The sequence below is a fragment of the Aspergillus mulundensis genome (genome assembly GCF_003369625.1).
Source record: "Aspergillus mulundensis strain DSM 5745 chromosome Unknown scaffold_14, whole genome shotgun sequence".
NCBI classification, from domain to species: Eukaryota; Fungi; Ascomycota; class Eurotiomycetes; order Eurotiales; family Aspergillaceae; genus Aspergillus; species Aspergillus mulundensis.
In genome coordinates this window covers 92,267-110,190 of record NW_020797902.1, presented here as the reverse complement: position 1 = coordinate 110,190, position 17,924 = coordinate 92,267, and the positions used below count along the sequence as shown (strand labels likewise).

General features: G+C 52.5%; 9 protein-coding genes across 9 annotated transcripts; 4 read left to right on the top strand and 5 right to left on the bottom strand.

Annotated features, from left to right (window-relative positions):
- Positions 1-1,202: 1,202 nt before the first annotated feature.
- arp2 (hydroxynaphthalene reductase arp2) lies at positions 1,203-2,059 on the bottom strand (the record flags this gene model as incomplete). The annotated part of the gene is made up of 2 exons (XM_026752040.1): positions 1,203-1,664; positions 1,757-2,059. 2 exons carry the CDS (start codon positions 2,057-2,059, stop codon positions 1,203-1,205), a joined length of 765 nt encoding a protein of 254 aa, XP_026599102.1.
- A 514-nt stretch (positions 2,060-2,573) lies between these two features.
- DSM5745_10023 (FAD-dependent oxidoreductase) lies at positions 2,574-4,213 on the bottom strand (the record flags this gene model as incomplete). The annotated part of the gene is made up of 2 exons (XM_026752039.1): positions 2,574-3,874; positions 3,979-4,213. The coding sequence occupies 2 exons, from the start codon at positions 4,211-4,213 to the stop codon at positions 2,574-2,576; spliced, it is 1,536 nt and encodes a 511-aa protein (XP_026599101.1).
- A 691-nt stretch (positions 4,214-4,904) lies between these two features.
- On the top strand, positions 4,905-5,478 carry tpcK (decarboxylase tpcK; the record flags this gene model as incomplete). Its single annotated transcript, XM_026752038.1, has 3 exons — positions 4,905-5,081; positions 5,136-5,332; positions 5,394-5,478. 3 exons carry the CDS (start codon positions 4,905-4,907, stop codon positions 5,476-5,478), a joined length of 459 nt encoding a protein of 152 aa, XP_026599100.1.
- Positions 5,479-5,889: 411 nt separating this feature from the next.
- DSM5745_10021 (glutathione S-transferase family protein) lies at positions 5,890-6,669 on the bottom strand (the record flags this gene model as incomplete). The annotated part of the gene is made up of 2 exons (XM_026752037.1): positions 5,890-6,591; positions 6,640-6,669. The coding sequence occupies 2 exons, from the start codon at positions 6,667-6,669 to the stop codon at positions 5,890-5,892; spliced, it is 732 nt and encodes a 243-aa protein (XP_026599099.1).
- Positions 6,670-7,017: 348 nt separating this feature from the next.
- On the top strand, positions 7,018-7,815 carry tpcG (oxidoreductase tpcG; the record flags this gene model as incomplete). Its single annotated transcript, XM_026752036.1, has 1 exon — positions 7,018-7,815. One exon carries the CDS (start codon positions 7,018-7,020, stop codon positions 7,813-7,815), a length of 798 nt encoding a protein of 265 aa, XP_026599098.1.
- Positions 7,816-8,068: 253 nt separating this feature from the next.
- On the top strand, positions 8,069-9,397 carry tpcI (questin oxygenase tpcI; the record flags this gene model as incomplete). The annotated part of the gene is made up of 1 exon (XM_026752035.1): positions 8,069-9,397. The coding sequence occupies one exon, from the start codon at positions 8,069-8,071 to the stop codon at positions 9,395-9,397; it is 1,329 nt and encodes a 442-aa protein (XP_026599097.1).
- A 480-nt stretch (positions 9,398-9,877) lies between these two features.
- Positions 9,878-14,005, top strand: DSM5745_10018 (putative Myb-like transcription factor; the record flags this gene model as incomplete). The annotated part of the gene is made up of 6 exons (XM_026752034.1): positions 9,878-9,995; positions 10,088-10,677; positions 10,730-11,383; positions 11,441-12,717; positions 13,027-13,456; positions 13,541-14,005. The coding sequence occupies 6 exons, from the start codon at positions 9,878-9,880 to the stop codon at positions 14,003-14,005; spliced, it is 3,534 nt and encodes a 1,177-aa protein (XP_026599096.1).
- A 543-nt stretch (positions 14,006-14,548) lies between these two features.
- Positions 14,549-15,194, bottom strand: DSM5745_10017 (mitochondrial 37S ribosomal protein uS19m; the record flags this gene model as incomplete). Its single annotated transcript, XM_026752033.1, has 4 exons — positions 14,549-14,591; positions 14,779-14,961; positions 15,068-15,083; positions 15,152-15,194. The coding sequence occupies 4 exons, from the start codon at positions 15,192-15,194 to the stop codon at positions 14,549-14,551; spliced, it is 285 nt and encodes a 94-aa protein (XP_026599095.1).
- Positions 15,195-15,670: 476 nt separating this feature from the next.
- Positions 15,671-17,436, bottom strand: DSM5745_10016 (MFS transporter; the record flags this gene model as incomplete). The annotated part of the gene is made up of 2 exons (XM_026752032.1): positions 15,671-15,994; positions 16,048-17,436. The coding sequence occupies 2 exons, from the start codon at positions 17,434-17,436 to the stop codon at positions 15,671-15,673; spliced, it is 1,713 nt and encodes a 570-aa protein (XP_026599094.1).
- Between the last annotated feature and the right edge of the window lie 488 nt (positions 17,437-17,924).

Sequence of the window (17,924 nt, the reverse complement as noted above, 5' to 3'; positions counted from 1 at the left end):
GTGCATCCTGTCCAGGTCCTGGCTAATGCAGGAAACCGACAATTGCTGTTATTCAGACAAGGCGCATCATATGTGTCTCCGGAAGACTAGCCAGCCGAGCGACTTCTTCGATGGGAAGATCTCCGGTGAGAAGGATACAGGCGAGAATTTGGAAGTCACCGAGCCATTGTAAGCACACGAGAAGCTGGCTCTGGATGGCTAAATGGGAGAGGAAGTCAGCTGGGTCAGCGGTGGGTGTCCGAAGCCTGGCAATTGTTGATAGGATTGACTGTCGAGCTTGGTGGGCTTCCTCGGCGCACCAGACTTGTCGTTCTCTCCAACAGCACTACAATAAGTCAGCGCCATGTATCTCATTTTCTCTATCTAAACTATACTCTCTTTTTTCAGATGGTCGGAAAAAAATTTGTATCCTCCAAACTCAGTCTACCTGATATTCGGCTCGATCCCCGTCAACATCCCCATGCCACCAACCTTACGAATTGTTACGGTGCTGAGACATGGCCATGACCCCTGGCAATGGACTTCTTCATCCCGGGGCTAAATTTGCATGTCTCTGCTCAGCGACTCCTTCTAATGATCCCCTCCTCTCCCATGTCTTCGGACCCGCGAAGAGCCGGTTTCTTCAAACTGGATTTCACTCAGGAAATGGGGAAAGGGGGTTATATCCAGCGGCTGGCATAGTCCTCCTGTAGCTGGTACAGAGTGGCTTTGTAGTCACTCTGATACGGTCAGTATTGTTTCATGCATGGAAGATTGGAGGCTAAGACGAAGGAAGGGTACGACGCATTGTCTCACCCCCCCCGGTCTTTGCTACTGTAACTTCCCAACGCACTCGAACGAGGCACCTTGACAATCTCTGATGCATACTTGGTCGTTAACTCGGATATATCTGCTGGGCTGGTCCGAAAAAAATTTACCTTGGGATATGGTCGCCGCGGCTGGTTGACATGATGTGATCAACAGAAACGGTTTGGCCCATCAACTAGGATTCAACTCAATGCTAACGTACAAGACATTGTCTTAGACCGCAGACCCTATTGATGAAACCCTTTCGGTGGCCTACAAGGATCTTTGCGAGAAGAGCCCTAGACTCTGTGTTTGGTACATGAATTTGTGAGATGGCACTTCAGCTCACTTCACCCAGTCAAAACTTAACCCTATCGTTCTAGCTACTACATGTCTCCCACTAGCACGAGCTCGAACTAAGCAGCCCCTCCATCAACAGTGATAGTCTTGCCATTGACCCATTCCGCCTCGTCACTCGCTAGAAACCCTACAACTCTTGCAATATCCACCGGGAATCCATTCCTCTTCAACGGCGATGTCTCCGCCGCCATGCCTTGCAGTTCCTCTGCACTATACTTTTCGCCGTTCGGAAAATAATGCTGTGCCACGTCATGAAACATGTCTGTTATGGTGCCTCCGGGAGCCACTGCATTGACAGTGACCTGTTTATCACCGCAATCCTTCGCCATCACTCGAACAAACGACTCGATTGCGGCCTTGGACCCGGAGTACACGGAATGCCGGGGAACGCTGAACTCCCTGGCCGTGTTCGAGGACATGAGGATTATCCGGCCGTGATTGTTGAGGTGGCGGTAGGCTTCGCGGGCGACGAAGAACTGGGCCCGTGTGTTCAGGCCGAAGACGCGGTCAAACTCTTCCTACAAAACTCACTTAGCCTATGCACCCAGGTGAGAAGAGAACAAAGACCGAGCCCTACCTCCGTGACGTCCCCAAAGTGCCCGAAACTCACAACTCCGGCATTGCTACAAACAATATCCAGTCCCCCAAACCGCGCCACCGCGTCATCCATGAGCCGCACAATCTCGGCCACATAGCGGATGTCGGCCTGCAGCGCTATTGCATCCGTCCCCATCTCTTTGATCTCTTGCACCAGTTTTTCGGCAGGTTGGCGGGAATTGACATAGTTGACAACAACTTTTGCTCCAAGCCGGCCTAGTTCGATGGCTATTGCTGCACCGATGCCGCGGCTGGAACCTGTTACAAGGGCGACTTTGCCGTCTAGACGGTAAGGGACATGAGTGCCCGCACTCATCTTTTGCAGATTAATAGGGCTAGGGCCGAAATGAGACGATATGAGACAGAGACATAAAGATGCTGAAGGCATTGGTTTTAACTCCCCCCAACCCGACTTCATTAGGTGAGGTAAATGCTAACCCTAAGATGGCAGGGGTATCTCTGGGTAAGGGGCACGGTGCCCAGTCAGGAGAAGCTAAAGCAGGGAATCAGTAGCAGCTCTCGGCGAGTTAGATGCATCATGCGAGTACAGACAGAGATGTGCTACTTACACCCTAGTAGGGAAAGGGGGGTCTGACCACCCTGTGTATCTAAAGCTTGTCCCGTCTACCTATCAAGTCCCCAGCATCCAACGTCCGAGAATAGGTCTTCTTAATCAAGACCAGTGTGCAGGTCAAGGGCTGTTCTGAAAAAGAGATTTCATGAGACGCATTAGGTAACTACACGCACTAATTCTACTAAGCTCATAAAGCAACAAGAGCCACTGTGCAAGGTTTCAGTATACTCGCTGAGAAAAAATGTCCCGAGGACAGTCAAGACCAGTCCCGGTCCAGAAGATCCTCCACGCGCTTCCCACTCTCTATATCCCGCCAAACTTCATCCACCGTCCAAGCTCTAAAAGCATGTCCAGGCGGAAAGTTCGTATTGGCAAACTCGGACCCAGTAGTCAAATGCGCGAACGCCTCGCCAAACTTCTCGTACCCATAAGCCTCAGGATCATGCTTGAAGATCCAAGCCGGAAACCGCGTCCGAATCTTCGCGGGGTCTTTCCAGATAGCATCCCAGTCCGTGTCCGTCTTGAGCTGGGAGTTCACAAATGACATCTTCTGCGCACAGGATACGCGCTCGTACCGAAGGAGATTGTAGACTTTCGATCCGAGGCCCGCGTGCTCTGGGTCCCCGGCTAGTTGCAGACACGTTGCAAGGGTAATTGCGTCCTCGAGAGCCTGCGACGCTCCGTTCCCCGAGGTGGGGATAAAGCTGTGCGCGCTGTCGCCAACTTGCACGACCCGGCCAGATGGGGACGTCCACTCGCGACGCAGGTCTCGCCAAAGTAGCGGCCAGTGCACGATCGAGCCCCTCGGCGCCGTCCGCACAAGTGCTATCACAGCAGGATCCCAGTCTGGGGCACCGGAGAGCATTGCCCGCGCCACGGTCTCGGGGTCTGTGTTGGGCTCCCAGGACTCCGTTGCCGATCCCTCTACGACATTGTCTCTAGGTGTGAACCCGTACGAGACGATGTCGTTGCCGATGAATACACCGAGATACATACCCGGGCCAAGCCAGTATTCCCAGACGGGCGGGCTTTGTCCCCAGCGCTTCCGGACCAGCTTGTCTTGCATTGCGAGGCTCTTGTCGAATGCAGTGCGGTAGATAGACATCCCGCTTGATTTTGTGGGGATGTGTTGTCCTGCGATCAAGATCTGTGAGGATGATTTAAGACCGTCAGCTGCAACGACTATATCTGCCACTCTGGCTATCTCGATGTTCCTGGCTGCTTCTATTATTACACCACCCTTTCCGGCGTTTGCATCTTCAAAGTATTCTTTCACCGTTTTCCCGTATTCGACGCGGAGCCCGCATCTCGCGACCTGACGCAGGAGCATCCGGTAGAATTTCCGGCGGATTTGTGCCGGGGCAACGTAGGGGCTCTTACGGGCTGCGAGGTACTCTGCGTCGTTGAATGAGGGGACGGTTGGGCCGTAGATGTGCCGCCCATTATGGGTTTCGTAGCTGACCGCGGCGTGGATCTGATCTTGTTCCAGGTCTTGGAGCATGTCGGGCCAGTAATGGAGGATCGATATGGCGGAGGGTTGTATAACGATGATGTCTCCTATACGCTATGCATGTCAGTCGGTGGACTCCGAGCCTCTACCTATGGAGACGGGTAAATAGCTCTAGGGAGTTAAAGAGTACCGGAATAAACAGGCCCCTTACTTCGCTCTAGAATCCCCACGACATCATGGCCCTTTCTCCAGCACTCTAACGCGGTCATGAGTCCTGCCATGCCGGCGCCGACAATCAGGACTGTGATTCCAGTTGAGGGGCGTCGGGTTGGAAGATGTGAGGCATGGACGGCGTTATACGTGCCATTGTTTTCGATTGTCTTTGCCCAGCGATCCGGGCCAAACTCGTGCTTGTCGCTGGCAATGCTGCATGGGAACTGTGCCATTTAGCCCCAGGGTCTTGCCGATGCAATCAAGACCGAAGTCCAGGATATCGTGTGGTGAGCAGCGCTGAGAAATGCAGAAAAATGGTTTTAAGACTACCATATCAATATCAGGAGTGGGACGGAAGCAAAAGAGAGATAAAAGTGCCAGTGCGTATCTATAATTCAGGTTGGTGTAGTACTGGTGCAATTACGTAGATATATTAAGCGAAAGAGCACTGTCGGGGATCGCAGGCCGAGTCTCGAGGAACGAGAGTTTCCAAACCGACTAGTAACTCAATGGCTTTAGTTGTTGGTCTACGGCCTCTCCCATAGTTCAGGTCGCAGTTGAGCAGGTTTTAGATGGCCCGAGAAAATTGAACGCGTATGCGATTCAAACCTGACATAGTTTGGCTTTCAGCTCATTTCAGTGGACAGCCCAAAGTTCCTCGATCAATACGGGAGGCAGCTTGCCTGCAAATGCAGAGGCGAAGCTGAGTGATGGAGATGTTCAGCAACACCGCTATCCTTTCCTAGACCAAGAGATGCTTAATGACCCGATCTTTAATTCCCCGTCGCTGTCGGGTCGTCCATGCTCGGGCCATTTCCCACTTTATAGAGCTCCTGCCTCCCTTACGAACCATGCTCAACAATATTGCCGATTCCAGCGCATCAGCAAAGTCATTCATTAGCTTCAATTGATTCAGAACCCAGAATGTCTGCCCCCGAAACCAACTTCGTCGCCCCCGAGGACCGTGTCCTATGCCTCACCATCCTGGGCTACCGCAAACCCGGCATGAGCGAGGAAGCCTACCGCAAACACATGATGGAGCACTCTGCCCCTTTGACATGGGATTTAATGGTGAAATATGGGATTCTAAGATGGACGGTGGTATGTCCATCTCCGCTGTGCCATATACCCAGGCGTGCTGACAGAAGAGTAAAGATTCACAACCCCACCGAAACCCGCGAGCTGATGTACGAGATCATGGACCCGCAAATGGCGAATATCGCCGACTACGACTGTTTCAGCCAGGTCGTGTTTCGGAACTTCGACGACTACAAGAGGATCAAGGATGACCCGTGGTATAAGGAGCATTTGGTGGGCGATCATGAGAACTTCGCCGATACCAAGAGAAGCAAGTACGTTGGATCCTTTAAGGACATATTCCCAGTATAAGTTGAGCAAGGCTGATATGTGCAGAATGACAATTGGCTGGATCTCACAGTATGTTGACCGGGGCGTTGTCACCCATGGGTTTGAGGGCTTTCCGCCGCCAAAGAAGTGATTGCTCCATGCTTCCTCGCTGTTGATCCTGATGAGGCGGCAAGATATTGCTGGTGAGGTGTACCTAGGTAAGGAGGAGTGGAGTCAATGTGCAAGACATATTCAATCAAAAACTTACGCAAAAGCCGAAGCTTTCATGGTGTCGGTGGCGTCAATGTAGACATGGCTATTCTGGAGGTGGCCAGAGGGTATTTGGTTCAATGAGGCTGGATACATTTGATGAATCAATTGTCTTCGTTGAGTTCTAGAGCTTACTATATATAAGGCTCGCAGTCAGGGCTCGAGGGCGACTGGCTCTCGTGAGGTACTAGAGAGACAGGAAATAGTCACCATGAATACGAAGCCCCAAGGTCAATTTAAAATCTTTCCTCGATACTCTCAGGCCTAAGACTTGTCTTATATACTGAGGCGTTCACTCCGAATCCTCCGGAATCTCCAGCTCGAGCCCCAAGTCAGGCACACCCCCAGCAATTTCCTTGAACCAATCCACCTCACAGACCTCATCATACCACCTACACAGCGTCTGGAACCTATCCTCCATTGTCTTTCTAAACGCTGCAAACGCCCCCATAAGCAGACTGGTCGTGAAAAAGTCGGCTATCGTCACCGTGTCACCGACCAGAAACCTGCTTGTCTTGAGGTGTTCGTCGATATACTTGCATCGCTGCAGCATCGCACGTAGCGAGTCCTCATCGTCTTGCCTGATTATCTGCCGCCGCCCGATGCGCGGAAGGAATACGCCTCCTACTGCCGGGAAGAGATCGCTGTTTGCGAAGGACATCCATTGGAGGATCTTGAGGGAATCATTCTGGCTACTGCCGAGGAGAGCGGAGGATCGTTTGTTTGGAGCTTGGGATGCAACTGCGAGCATGGTATGGTTAACACTCCTCTTGCTGGTTGGGATCAGGACTGGAAGCGTACAATACAGCGTCAACGGAATGCATTCCGAGAGCACGAGTCCATCAGCCCCTACAAAGGTTGGGACCTGGCCGAGCGGGTTGTACTTGCGAAGCTCTGCAAACGCTTGTTCGTTCTTCTTCTCTGCGTAAACGATGTCTATGTCGAGGTTGTTGAGTTTCGCGAGGGCGAGGAGGGTCGTGGAGCGAGGGGTTGGCTGGAATGATCAGGGTTATTGCTCTTGTCTATTCTGTGAAGGGCGTACATTGTGGGTGTAAAGAGTTCCAAACGACATTTTGCTCGTCTGGCTAGGCCTATTCTACAATGATAATGCAGGTGGCCATGGGGAAGTCGGCAACTTTATCTACTTTGTTGCACCGGGGGCAACTCTTAGAAGGCCCCGATACGTGGGATGGAATCCGAGGCCTCGAGCGCCGGGGATGGTGTCCCGGTTTCACTGCAGAGTCTGTGAACAGGTAAGAACCTGGGCTTCGTATCTCACAGGTGAGACAGCATTTAATTCTAAATACGATCATGAGAATACGGTATACCAGTCATAACGCATACGGCGGCCCTTATAAGCATCAATCATTCTATACAGACAATCAACCCTACCTAACCTCTTCATGACCAGATAATCAAAATGCCAACAGCCTCCTACGCCGTCCTCGGAGCAACCGGCAATACAGGCAGCGCCTTGGTCCAAAACCTGCTGCGCTCACCAGTTTCTCACATCAACGCCTACTGCCGGAACAAGCTCAAGCTCCTGCGTCTCCTTCCTGAGCTCTCCGAGGCCCAAAATGTGACTGTATACGAAGGCTCCATAATCGAGCTCTCCTTGATCACCGCATGCATCCGCAATACCCACGCTGTATTCCTAGCCGTAACATCGAACGACAACATCCCCGGTTGCCGACTGAGCCAGGACTCCGTACAGACGGTTCTGAGCGCCCTACAGCAAATCCGAACTGAAGACGCAATGGCAAGAATGCCAAAACTCGTGCTCCTCTCTTCTGCAACACTCGACTCCCATCTTTCCCACGCAATGCCCTCATGGTTCCTCCCCATCATGAAAACAGCCGCGAGCAACGTATACACCGACCTTATTAAAGCCGAGCAGATGCTGCGCGCAAACGAGAGCTGGGTAACGAGTATTTTCATCAAGCCGGCTGGTCTGAGCGTTGACGTCCAGCGCGGCCATAGGTTGACCTTTGACGAGCAGGAGTCGTTCATCTCGTATTTGGATTTGGCGGCGGCGATGCTGGAGGCGGCGGATGAGACTGATGGCAGGTATGATGGGCGCAATGTCTCGGTCGTCAATACGGGTGGCAAGGCCAGGTTTCCGTTGGGCACGCCGATATGTATTGTGGTGGGACTGCTGAGGCATTTCTTTCCTGGCTTGCATGAGTATCTGCCAACGACGGGGCCTGCTTTAGTGTAGTAGACTGGCAGATCGTGTTACCATAATAGTTGATAAGACAATGATATGAAGGCCCGGCCTTGTCTCGGGATAAGGTTCACGAGGGATAGTCACAAACCATCAATAATCAGCTTTCCGTAAGTACAATGTACTTTACGGAAACTCTGTAGTATATATCCCTGGAAATGGCCAGGTGCCAGCTGCCATAAAACTCAGCATCAACCACCTCCAGACAAGCCAAGTCAACCGTGCAAGCAAGAATCCAAACTCCACAATGTCGTCCTCAATCAACATCATTCCCACAAAGCTAGGTCAAAACATCTACGCCCAGGGTCCCTCACCTCAGGCACTCTCCTTGACGAACCGCCTGCTGCAGGAGAACCACGACACGCTGCACATCTTTTTCCGCGACCTCAACGGCCACAACCACCTGGCCCATAACCTTCTGACCAGGCTTGTTCTCGGTGCAACTCCAGAGCAACTGCAAGCTGCCTACGACGATGACCTGCCAACTCAGCGCGCCATGCCGCCTCTCGACCCTGTGATCGTCGACAAGCTCTCGGATAAGAGCTACTTCGAGTCCCAGATCACAAAGACGAGCCAGTATACCAATTTTCTGCGCTTCTTCGAGAAGGAAATATTCCGTCAGGGCTCGTGGAAAGACGCCGTGAACGAGTATGTCTTCTCCCGCTCGCCTATCGCAAAGAAAATCCTGCCTCTCATGTACGACGGGGCCTACCATCCCATCATCCATCTTGGCCTTGGAGTCGAGTTCGAACAACCAGGTGTTATCGCCGAGGCATTGGCGCAAGCTGCAGCGCATGACTCGTTCGGGACGGACTATTTCTTCCTCGAGGTTGAAAAGCGAGCGGCCGAACAAAATGGAGAAGGCGAGTCTCTAGTGAACTTGCTGCAGAGGATTAGACATACTCCAAAGCTCGTTGAAGCCGGACGCGTCCAGGGTCTCATCGGGACCATGAAGATGAAAAGTTCTATCCTCATCAATGTAGCCGACGAGATTATCGACATTACCTCGCGGTTCAAAGTCACCAAGAAGAACTTGGAGGAGAAGACTGCGGAGATGCTGAATCTCTGCGCTTATATGGCAGGCGCCGCGCAAAGAATCAAGGATAGCTGCCAGCCCAAGATCGACTTTTTCTTCATGCATTGCGTGACCAGCAGTCTGTTTTTCTCAGTGCTCATCCGCCAGGATTGGATCGCTATGCAGGATAAAGTCCGGCTTGTCGAGTGGAAAGGACGGCTTGATTTGATGTGGTATGCTGTTTGTGGTGCTCCAGATCTTGACATTGAGTTCGTTAGAGGATACAAGGGGGAGAAGACTGGGGATATGAGCTGGGAGGAGTTGTTCCGGGTAGTCAATCAGCAGCATGATGATGGACATGTGGCCAAGGTTGTGAGGGCGTTGAAGAATGGGGAGGAGATTTGCGGCCGGTTTGAGAATCAAGATGAGTTCTTGGTCAAGGGAGACATGTGGTTGAAGATTGCGAAGATGGCGTATGAGACCACGATTGAGACCAGTATGCAGAATCGATGGGTGCTGATGGCGGGCCTGGAGGGGGCCTGGAAGGAATTCGAGGTGTAATGTCGAGTATTCTGACTGTGTAAGAGAGCTATAGACGGAGTCAATGGTATCTCAATAGCCAGCTTGTGGAAATAGTTGCAACTTGGAACTTTATCCCTCTGCTGCCGACACTTATTCAGTCATCGTTATTCCATTTTTCTCCCCTCAAGCTGGGAAAAGCAGACGGGGAATAGTGCACTTTCATCAGGAACTATGATTCTTTGATCTTACTTTGAGAACTTCCACTTCGATAACCTGATACCTGCAGTCAACTGTTTCCAGTTCTTCTGGTGAGCCCAAGCACTTCCTGTGCCTGTGACGTCATACGCTACTCCCAGCTTGGCTTAGCTTGCAAATTCTCCACGCTAACCGACTCCAGTTAGACTTCCACTACTGCCGGGATAACAGACACCCCACGTGACGGCATTCTTTTCAGCTTCAAGCCCTACAAGCGCGCCCTACCCCTAAGCCCTCATTGCTGATCTTGGAAACTTCATCCCCATGTCAGCGCCAACTCCTCCCATAGTGCCTGATGCCGGCGCATCAGAGGCCCCTACTGAAGCCCCGGGTGTATCCGACCATCCTGCCTCCCCAGTGCTTAAGGAGGAGAGTCATCATGGTAAGCCACCTCGCCGCATTCACTGCCTGGTCCGCGACAGCAACACCACCCATGTCAAACACTCGACTCAATGGCTGACTTCGTTGTCTTAGAACTCCCTAAGCTGTTCCATTCCCTTGAAGATGACTCGCTCTCCCCGCGCGCGTCGAAAAAGCGCCGTCTCGACGAACCGGAAGATCCCATAACGGCAACTGCAAACACACCGGTCCCGCAATCTCAAGAACAACCCCAAGAGCAAACGCAGCCTCAGCCTCAGCCGCAATCACAGCCTGAGCCTGAGCCTGAGCCTCAGCAACATGAACACCAACTGCCCCCGATCCAGCATCAGCACCATCATCTCCTTCCCGGAGCTGGTGATCAGATTGAAGAGGAATTGGCGTCGGCGCTCGCCGCGGGGGTCGTTGATTCGGTGGAACCTACAGACAGCAAACCCGGTCAGCTCGAGATGGACGGAAGCCCGGTGCAGGACGGAAGCCCGGTGCAGGAACAAAGCACAAACATCAATTCTGATGTCGCTACTGTTATCTCGAATATCATGAATCATGCCGAGCGTGTGGAGGAACAATGCGCTATGGGGCCGCAGCAGCTGCCGGATTTCGGTCAGGGCGCCCCCAAGGGGATGGTTTTCGTCAAGGCCAACTCACATCTGAAGACTCAGAGTCTTCCCATCCTTGAGAACCTGGTGAGTCTAGTCTACTCTTCGCACGCAGCTGATTCAACTAGCTAATTTCCAGTCTTCGCAAATTTTGTCGCTGCTGGCCAAGTCCACGTACCAAGATATCACCTCCTTTGTAGCCGAGCCGGAATCCGAGAATGGTCAGGCGTACGCTACTATGCGTTCGCTGTTTGACCACACTAAAAAAGTGTACTCAACCAAGAAGTCGTTCCTGTCACCAACTGAACTCGAGCTTACTGAGCCTTCGCAAGTTGATATTATTCGGAAGGCGAACCTAGCTTCGTTTGTTTCAAGCATCTTTGGCACCCAGGAGATTGGCTTTTCTGAGCTGAATGATAACTTTCTTGATGTCTTTGTACCCGAAGGCTCACGGCTCCTTAAACAGCAGGGCGCTTTGTTTCTTGAGATGAAGACCCAGGCATTTATCGCGTCGTTAAATAACACCGAGCGTACCCGCACTGAATTGCTCTATAACTTCTTCCCCGACAACCTTGAGCAGCAGTTGCTTGACAGACGACCTGGGACTCGCCAGCTGGCTCCGAGCGAAACCGACTTTGTTAACCGCGCCGGCTCACGTCGCGAAATTCTGCTTACTGATATTAATAACGAGGACGCTATGAAAGCTCTCCCAGATAAATACCACTGGGAGGACTTCCTCCGGGATCTCAGCTCGTACATCACGAAGAACATTGATGCCATCAACAACCAGCAGGTTAGACTCTACCCACCCATGCTATACCCTACTAATCAGACTGCTAATACGGATTAGTCGAAGAAGGTCACAAAGGGACGACAACCATCTTCTTCAAATGGTGACTCTGAGCCGCCAAGTGGTGCGCCCCTTCAAAGCCAGTTTCCTGTCGCTACCCAGGCGCCAGAGGTCCCGGTTGACAAGAACATGCACGGTGATCTGGTCGCGCGTGCTGCCCGAGCTGCGCAGATTGCGCTGCAAGGCCATGGTTTGAGACGCTCGCAGCAGCAGCAACAACAGCAACAGCAGCAGCAACAACAGGCCCAGCAGCAAGCGCAACAGCAGGCGCAACAGCAGGCCCAGCAGCAGCAGCAGCAGCAGCAATATCAACAGCAGCAACAGGCTCAACAAGCTCAACAACAGCAGCAACAGGCCCAGCAACACCAGCCACCTCAGCAAGGCCTCCAAATTCTGCAAGGCTATACCCCCGCACAACAACAACCATACCACCAAGGCAGTCCGGCTCCTTCGGGGTACCAACCGCCTCAAACTTATAGCTTCCAGCAAAGCCCAATGCAGGCGAATTTTCAGCAGTACAACCACCCCTCACCGTCGCCGATTCCCGGCCGACCGAACTCGTCTACCGCCAATCACGGCTATATGCCTGGCATCCCCCACTACTCTCAATCCCAACCCACTCAGGTCCTCTATGAGCGCGCGCGGATGGCTGCATCCGCCAAATCTTCCCCCAGCAGCCGCAAATCTGGCCTTCCCAGCCAACGCCGCCCGTGGACAACAGAGGAAGAAAACGCTCTTATGGCCGGTCTTGACCGCGTTAAGGGTCCTCACTGGAGTCAAATCCTTGCCATGTTTGGCCCAGGCGGTACTATTAGCGAAGCCCTTAAAGACCGAAATCAGGTGCAACTTAAAGATAAGGCGCGAAATCTGAAGCTCTTTTTCCTTAAGAGTGGGATCGAAGTTCCCTACTACTTGAAATTTGTTACTGGAGAACTGAAAACACGTGCTCCCGCGCAGGCTGCGAAGCGTGAGGCCCGCGAGCGCCAGAAGAAGCAGGGCGAGGAGGACAAGGCGCATGTTGAGGGAATCAAGGGCATGATGGCTCTAGCGGGGGCGCATCCGCAGCAGGTTGGCCACCCTCATCCTCATGGAGTGCCCCATCCCCATGGGCATGAGAGCATGTCTGCGTCGCCAATGCCGCCGGATCCAAACTTCGATCAGACAGCGGAGCAGAATCTCATGCAGACACTGGGCAAGGAGGTGCATGGGGAGTCCTTCGGTCAGCCTGGACAGCCTGGGCATCCGGGGCATCATCCAGACAACATGCATTTGGGCCAGTGAGTGGCAACAAATGGTGTAAAACTTGGTTTGTAACAATATAATCATCTAAGCGTGTATTTTATCGTCTTCTATTTCAAGCTCTGCATGCATCCTGTACTTCAAAATGTACTTTAGCCATACTCCAGCATACTCTGTACTTGTTGTAGGAAAAGTGGGTCCGGAACCGCCTCAAAGCAGCTGGAGCCTGGTCACCTAAATTCGCTCTCTTCAATGTCCTCTTGCTTTCAATAAACCTCTTATCTGCCAATCACTGCACCAAACGCGCGCACAGTGCATTGCATTGTTGAATTGATTGTCTAGCCTAGTCTAGTTCGAGTCACACCCCTGCCCGCCAACACCGCCAACTCACCTTACTTCCCTTCCCTCACCATGTCCGACACCAAACCATCCTCATCCCTACCACCCTCGCAACCTCACCCTCCAAATTCTCAACCCTCAAACTCCGACGCGACCGTCGTTCCGAAAATCGAACCTTCAGACAACACCGCCTTAGACACCTCCATCGAGCAAGAAGGCGCCATGGCCGGACCCAACGAGAACTCCGCCGCCGCCGCAAGCGCGAACACAGAAGCCACCGCTGGTGCTGGAGCTGGAGCAGTCGCTGGCGCAGGCGCCGGCGAAGAAGAGATCGGGAACCCCGTGCAAGCGCCGACGTCCGTTGACGCCGCCGCGACATCAAAAAAGGAGACGTCGCTGCGCGAGTTCTTGGGGAAGATGGATGACTATGCGCCTATTGTACGTCTTTGCTTTTTACTTCCTACTTATACTCCCTCCCTCTCTCTCTCCCTCCAAAATACAGATATGTTAACGAACTCTCAGATCCCCGACGCCGTAACATCCCACTACCTCACGCTCGCCGGCCTCCCACCACCCGGCCACGGCCCCAACCAAACCCCGCCACACCTCGCACGGCTCCTGGCCCTCGCAACGCAAAAGTTCATCGCCGACATCGCGGCCGACTCGTACCAGTACGCGCGCATCCGGGCCTCGAATTCCTCGTCCGCGAGTAACCCCATGGGCAGTCTGAATGCGGCCTCGGGGCTGGGTGTTCCTGGCGCTGGGGGCGCGGGCGCTGCTGGTGCGGCTGGTGCAGGAGGTGGTGCTGGGGATGCTGGGAAGGGAGGGAATAAGGCGGGTACGCATTTGGGGATTCAGAGGCCCGGTTTTGGGGGTGGTGGGTCTGGGGGGAGTGGGCAGGGGCGGACGGTACTTACGATGGAGGACTTGGGGATGGCGGTATCGGAGTATGGGGTTAGTGTTAAGAGGGGGGAGTTCTATCGGTGATTTAATCGTGATGTGCGTTCCAGTGGTCTGGTCTGCGGGCTGGCTGGGGGTTTCTTTTCTTTTGTTTTCTGGATATGGAATGGCGTTTTGAGGGGACTCAAAGAAATCACGGCGTTTTGGGGTAATGATTTATAGGTAATCTCAAAGTCGAGGTCCATCATTGAATGAGTGACATATGCAAGCTGTCGACCATACTTCCGAGTTGCCAGAAAGTTCCTACCCAACTACAGAATGTCATCGGGCGCTGTAGAATTGACCGCAACGCTGAAGCTAGCAGTCAATCGAAACCGGCAGGACCCAAGTACAAAATCTACGACCAGGTAATTCAAGAAGCAGTCTCAGAGACCGCAAACACACCGTGTTATTCGCACCAAATCAGGTCCCATAAATAGCATGTATTGATACAGCCCGCCGAATAGATATTGATATTTATACACACTCTCTGTGGGGCATTTAGAGAGACGAGAAGTCGAAGAAAGCGCTGAAAAGAAATCCAAACAAAACAAGACACCAGGATAACCGATGCAATCCAAACCGGCCCGATCACCTGTTCTTCGAGTGCTTGTATGAGAACTTCTTTCGCGTCCTATAGCAAATCCAGTCAGCAACCATCGAAACTCATAATGACCAAATACCACGTCTTCCATCCGCAAAGCACGGCACGAAGCAAAGCACCGAGCCAGTCCGGCCAGCCAAGGCATATCCGAACCGGCCATCCCAACCGAGCGCAGAAAGAGATGCAAAAGATAGGTAGGTAGGCAGGCAGAACATACGGCGCAAACTCCCCGAGCTTCCGACCAACCATCTCATCCGTAATCAGCACATCCTGGTACGTCTTGCCCGTGTGCACGGAGAACCGCAAGCCGACGAAATTCGGCAGGATCGTCGCGGACCGTTTCTGCGTCTTGATTGGGGGTGTTCCGGGCGGCGGGGGGAGTTGGCGGGGGAGGGGGAGGCTGTAGGTTCATGCCGTGTTAGCATTGTTTTGTCCGAGGAGAATAATAATGTATTGTTTCGTGGATGCGGCTGCCTGGGTTGGTTGTTCGGAGTCGGGATACGTACGGGACGATGTTCGGGCCTAAATTGGAGGGGTTTATTAGTCTTGAAGTTGGTCATTTTGATACGGTTTAGGAATATCAGACGTACCCTTCCACACTGAGCGGCCTAGCAGGACTCTTGTAGCGTGCATTTTGGCAGTTGCTGGAGTTGTCTGGCGTCCGTCGGTTTGATTGCGGGTTGCGATAAAATGTTGCGGAGCGGATGTTGTACTTATGTAATTATTGTGCCTCAGGCTGCAACTCTATACTGGGGTGCAACATGGCTGCAGTATACTTTTCGAGATTACTTTAAGTAATGCTGCTTTCTACGTTAGTATATTGAGCCTTCATAATCCTGGAGTCTCTGTAAGGGTTGCTTAGCTCATGGTGGTGAGCATTACCTCGATTTGCAAGTTCGCCTACGGAACAGCGCTATATAGATCGGCCCTGAGCCTAGCCATTGAGGAACTATCAGGTTCAATTTTTGCCATGTTGAGTTTAATAGTAACAGTTGCAAGGCAGTAGGCTCGTTAAAAGTTTGGCATACCTATTTTAATATCCAATTTATCCCAACTTGTGTCGTTTACATCAAAACTCTATATCAATGTCTACTATCCCATCTAACAATCTAAACATCAACCGCAAACTTAGACCATCCCCTAATAACATGTCCGAACTTCCAGAATACGTAAGGTAGCGGTGTCATTGCTACGCTGATACACGCCAGAATCGTCAACGTGTACTGGACGCCCATATTCGAGTAGAACGGGATCCCGACAACAGTCATGCCTCCGGCTGCGCAATACCGAGAGACCGTCATGAATCCCAGCGCAGACGCAGCGTAGGCATCGTACGAATCAATGACGTACATGTAGCTTGATATGAAGACGGTAATTGTTCCGAAGCCGAAGACGGCGGAGGCAATGATGGGAGACCAGATTGAGATGGATTTCTAGCGAACTTGTTAATACGTGCGGCAAGAGATGACGTGTTGACTGTACTCACGTAGTCGGTCCAACCCATCCAGAAGAGCCCGATTGGGATGAATGGCGCCCCGAGCATTGCGAACCAGAGCCTGTTTTCAGGTCTCGTTGGGTGGGACTTCTTGGTGCTTTCATCGTCCGAGCTTGTATTCTCGTTCTCAGTGGTGTCGCCGGATGAAGCTTCCATCATTGGAGAAGCGCTGGCAGCAGCGAACTCCTTTTTTGTCCATACGTAGACGACTGGCACCCACAGGGAGGCCAGTATAATACCCACATACATCGCAATCCAGACAATATTAGTGATCCCCTGGCTGACCCCGTGGACCTGCTGGAAGATGTACGGGTAACCATCGAAGAAGGTGAAGAGCACGATGTAGATGACTGTCATATAGAGAGCGATAAATAGAATGATCGGCTCGTGCACGGTAAGCGTGAACTGGCGTATACAAGCATTTGTGATACGGATACGCGAGAAGAGCGCAATCTTTTCCATGTCCATTTCAGAACGGTATCGCGGGTCGCCGGTGAGTTTGCGGTAGTGCTTTGCTTTCCATTTCAGCAATAAAGGGCCGTACGTTTCCGGTTGAAACAGGACGATCAGTGCCATAACAAGGCCAGACATAATCAGCATAATCCAGTTCGTCCATCGCCATGAAAGCGTGCCCTGACCCATGTAGGAGGCTATAACTGGTCCCAGGACAGGGCCGCCAAAGGATGTGATAGCGTATAGCGGGAACGTGAGCGTTTTCTCCAGTGGGTTCCAGAGGTCAGCGATTGTGCCACCGGCGCAGGTAAGAGGTGGGCAGCCGAAAACACCGGCGAGGAAACGGAAAGCCAGTTGCGCGCCAATGTTAGGTGCAAGGCCACTAGCCATGATAAAGATCATGAAGAGCGTAAGTGAGCCGAGATAGACTGCATTGCGGCCCAAGATCTCTGACAATGGCCCAGACACGAGAGAGCCTGCTGCGAAGCCAAGGAGGTATATCCCAGTTGCTAGCGAAGCAACTACTTCACTAACACCAAATGCTGCGCTGTTCTGAGGAAGGACAGCTGACTCTATCGACGAAGCCGCACCAACAGCGAATCCCAGCGCTGATACTATCAGGGTAGCAGTTATGCGTGTCGCCAGAGTGTAATTGCGCGGATCTGCAGGGTCCTTATGGTGGTCCCAACCGACCACAAAAACAGTACTTGGGGCCCCATTAGCGTCGGTAATCTCGTGCTGCTTGACGCCCGGTGGGAGAGACAGCGGTCGCAACCTCGATGGCTTCTCGTCAACTACCTCATTGTTCTGATTCGGGGCAGTGAGGCTTTTGCTCCGTCGCTGTGCGTTTGAAGTCCATTCTGGATGCTCGGAAAGCTGTTTGCGAACAGCCTGGCCGATGCGGCGGTATTGGAGGTAGGACTGCATGGTGGTGTCAGCTGCTAGCCATGACTCTGATTTAAGACCTGGAGACGAGGGGGAGGCAGCGTTTTCATACCTGAGGTCGGAGACCGTGTTCTCGCCAATTGATTGATAATCCCTAGTTCCATGGGATTGCAATGCCTTATCAACCCCGATTAAAGTGGGCTGACTCGGGCATAACGTATGGATCGGTCCGTCTAGAATAGTCTCCGCGTTCGATATTGGAGTACGGACTACGGAGTAGTCAGCGAGATCTGGAGTAAGATACGCTAGACGTGACGGCAGTCTTGATCTTCAAGACCGTGGGATGTGACCCGGAGAGGATTTCCTCTCGGGATCAGTTTCGATGCCTTCATGAATTGAGAGCTTGAATGATGATAACAGTGACCTCGGTGGTCGAGGAAGGTTTCCCCGAAGTGATAAACCCTGACAAAGGAGCTGTCAAATGTGGTAACCAGGAACCTTGCCCGGTGCAAGTGGATCTCCCCAGCCTT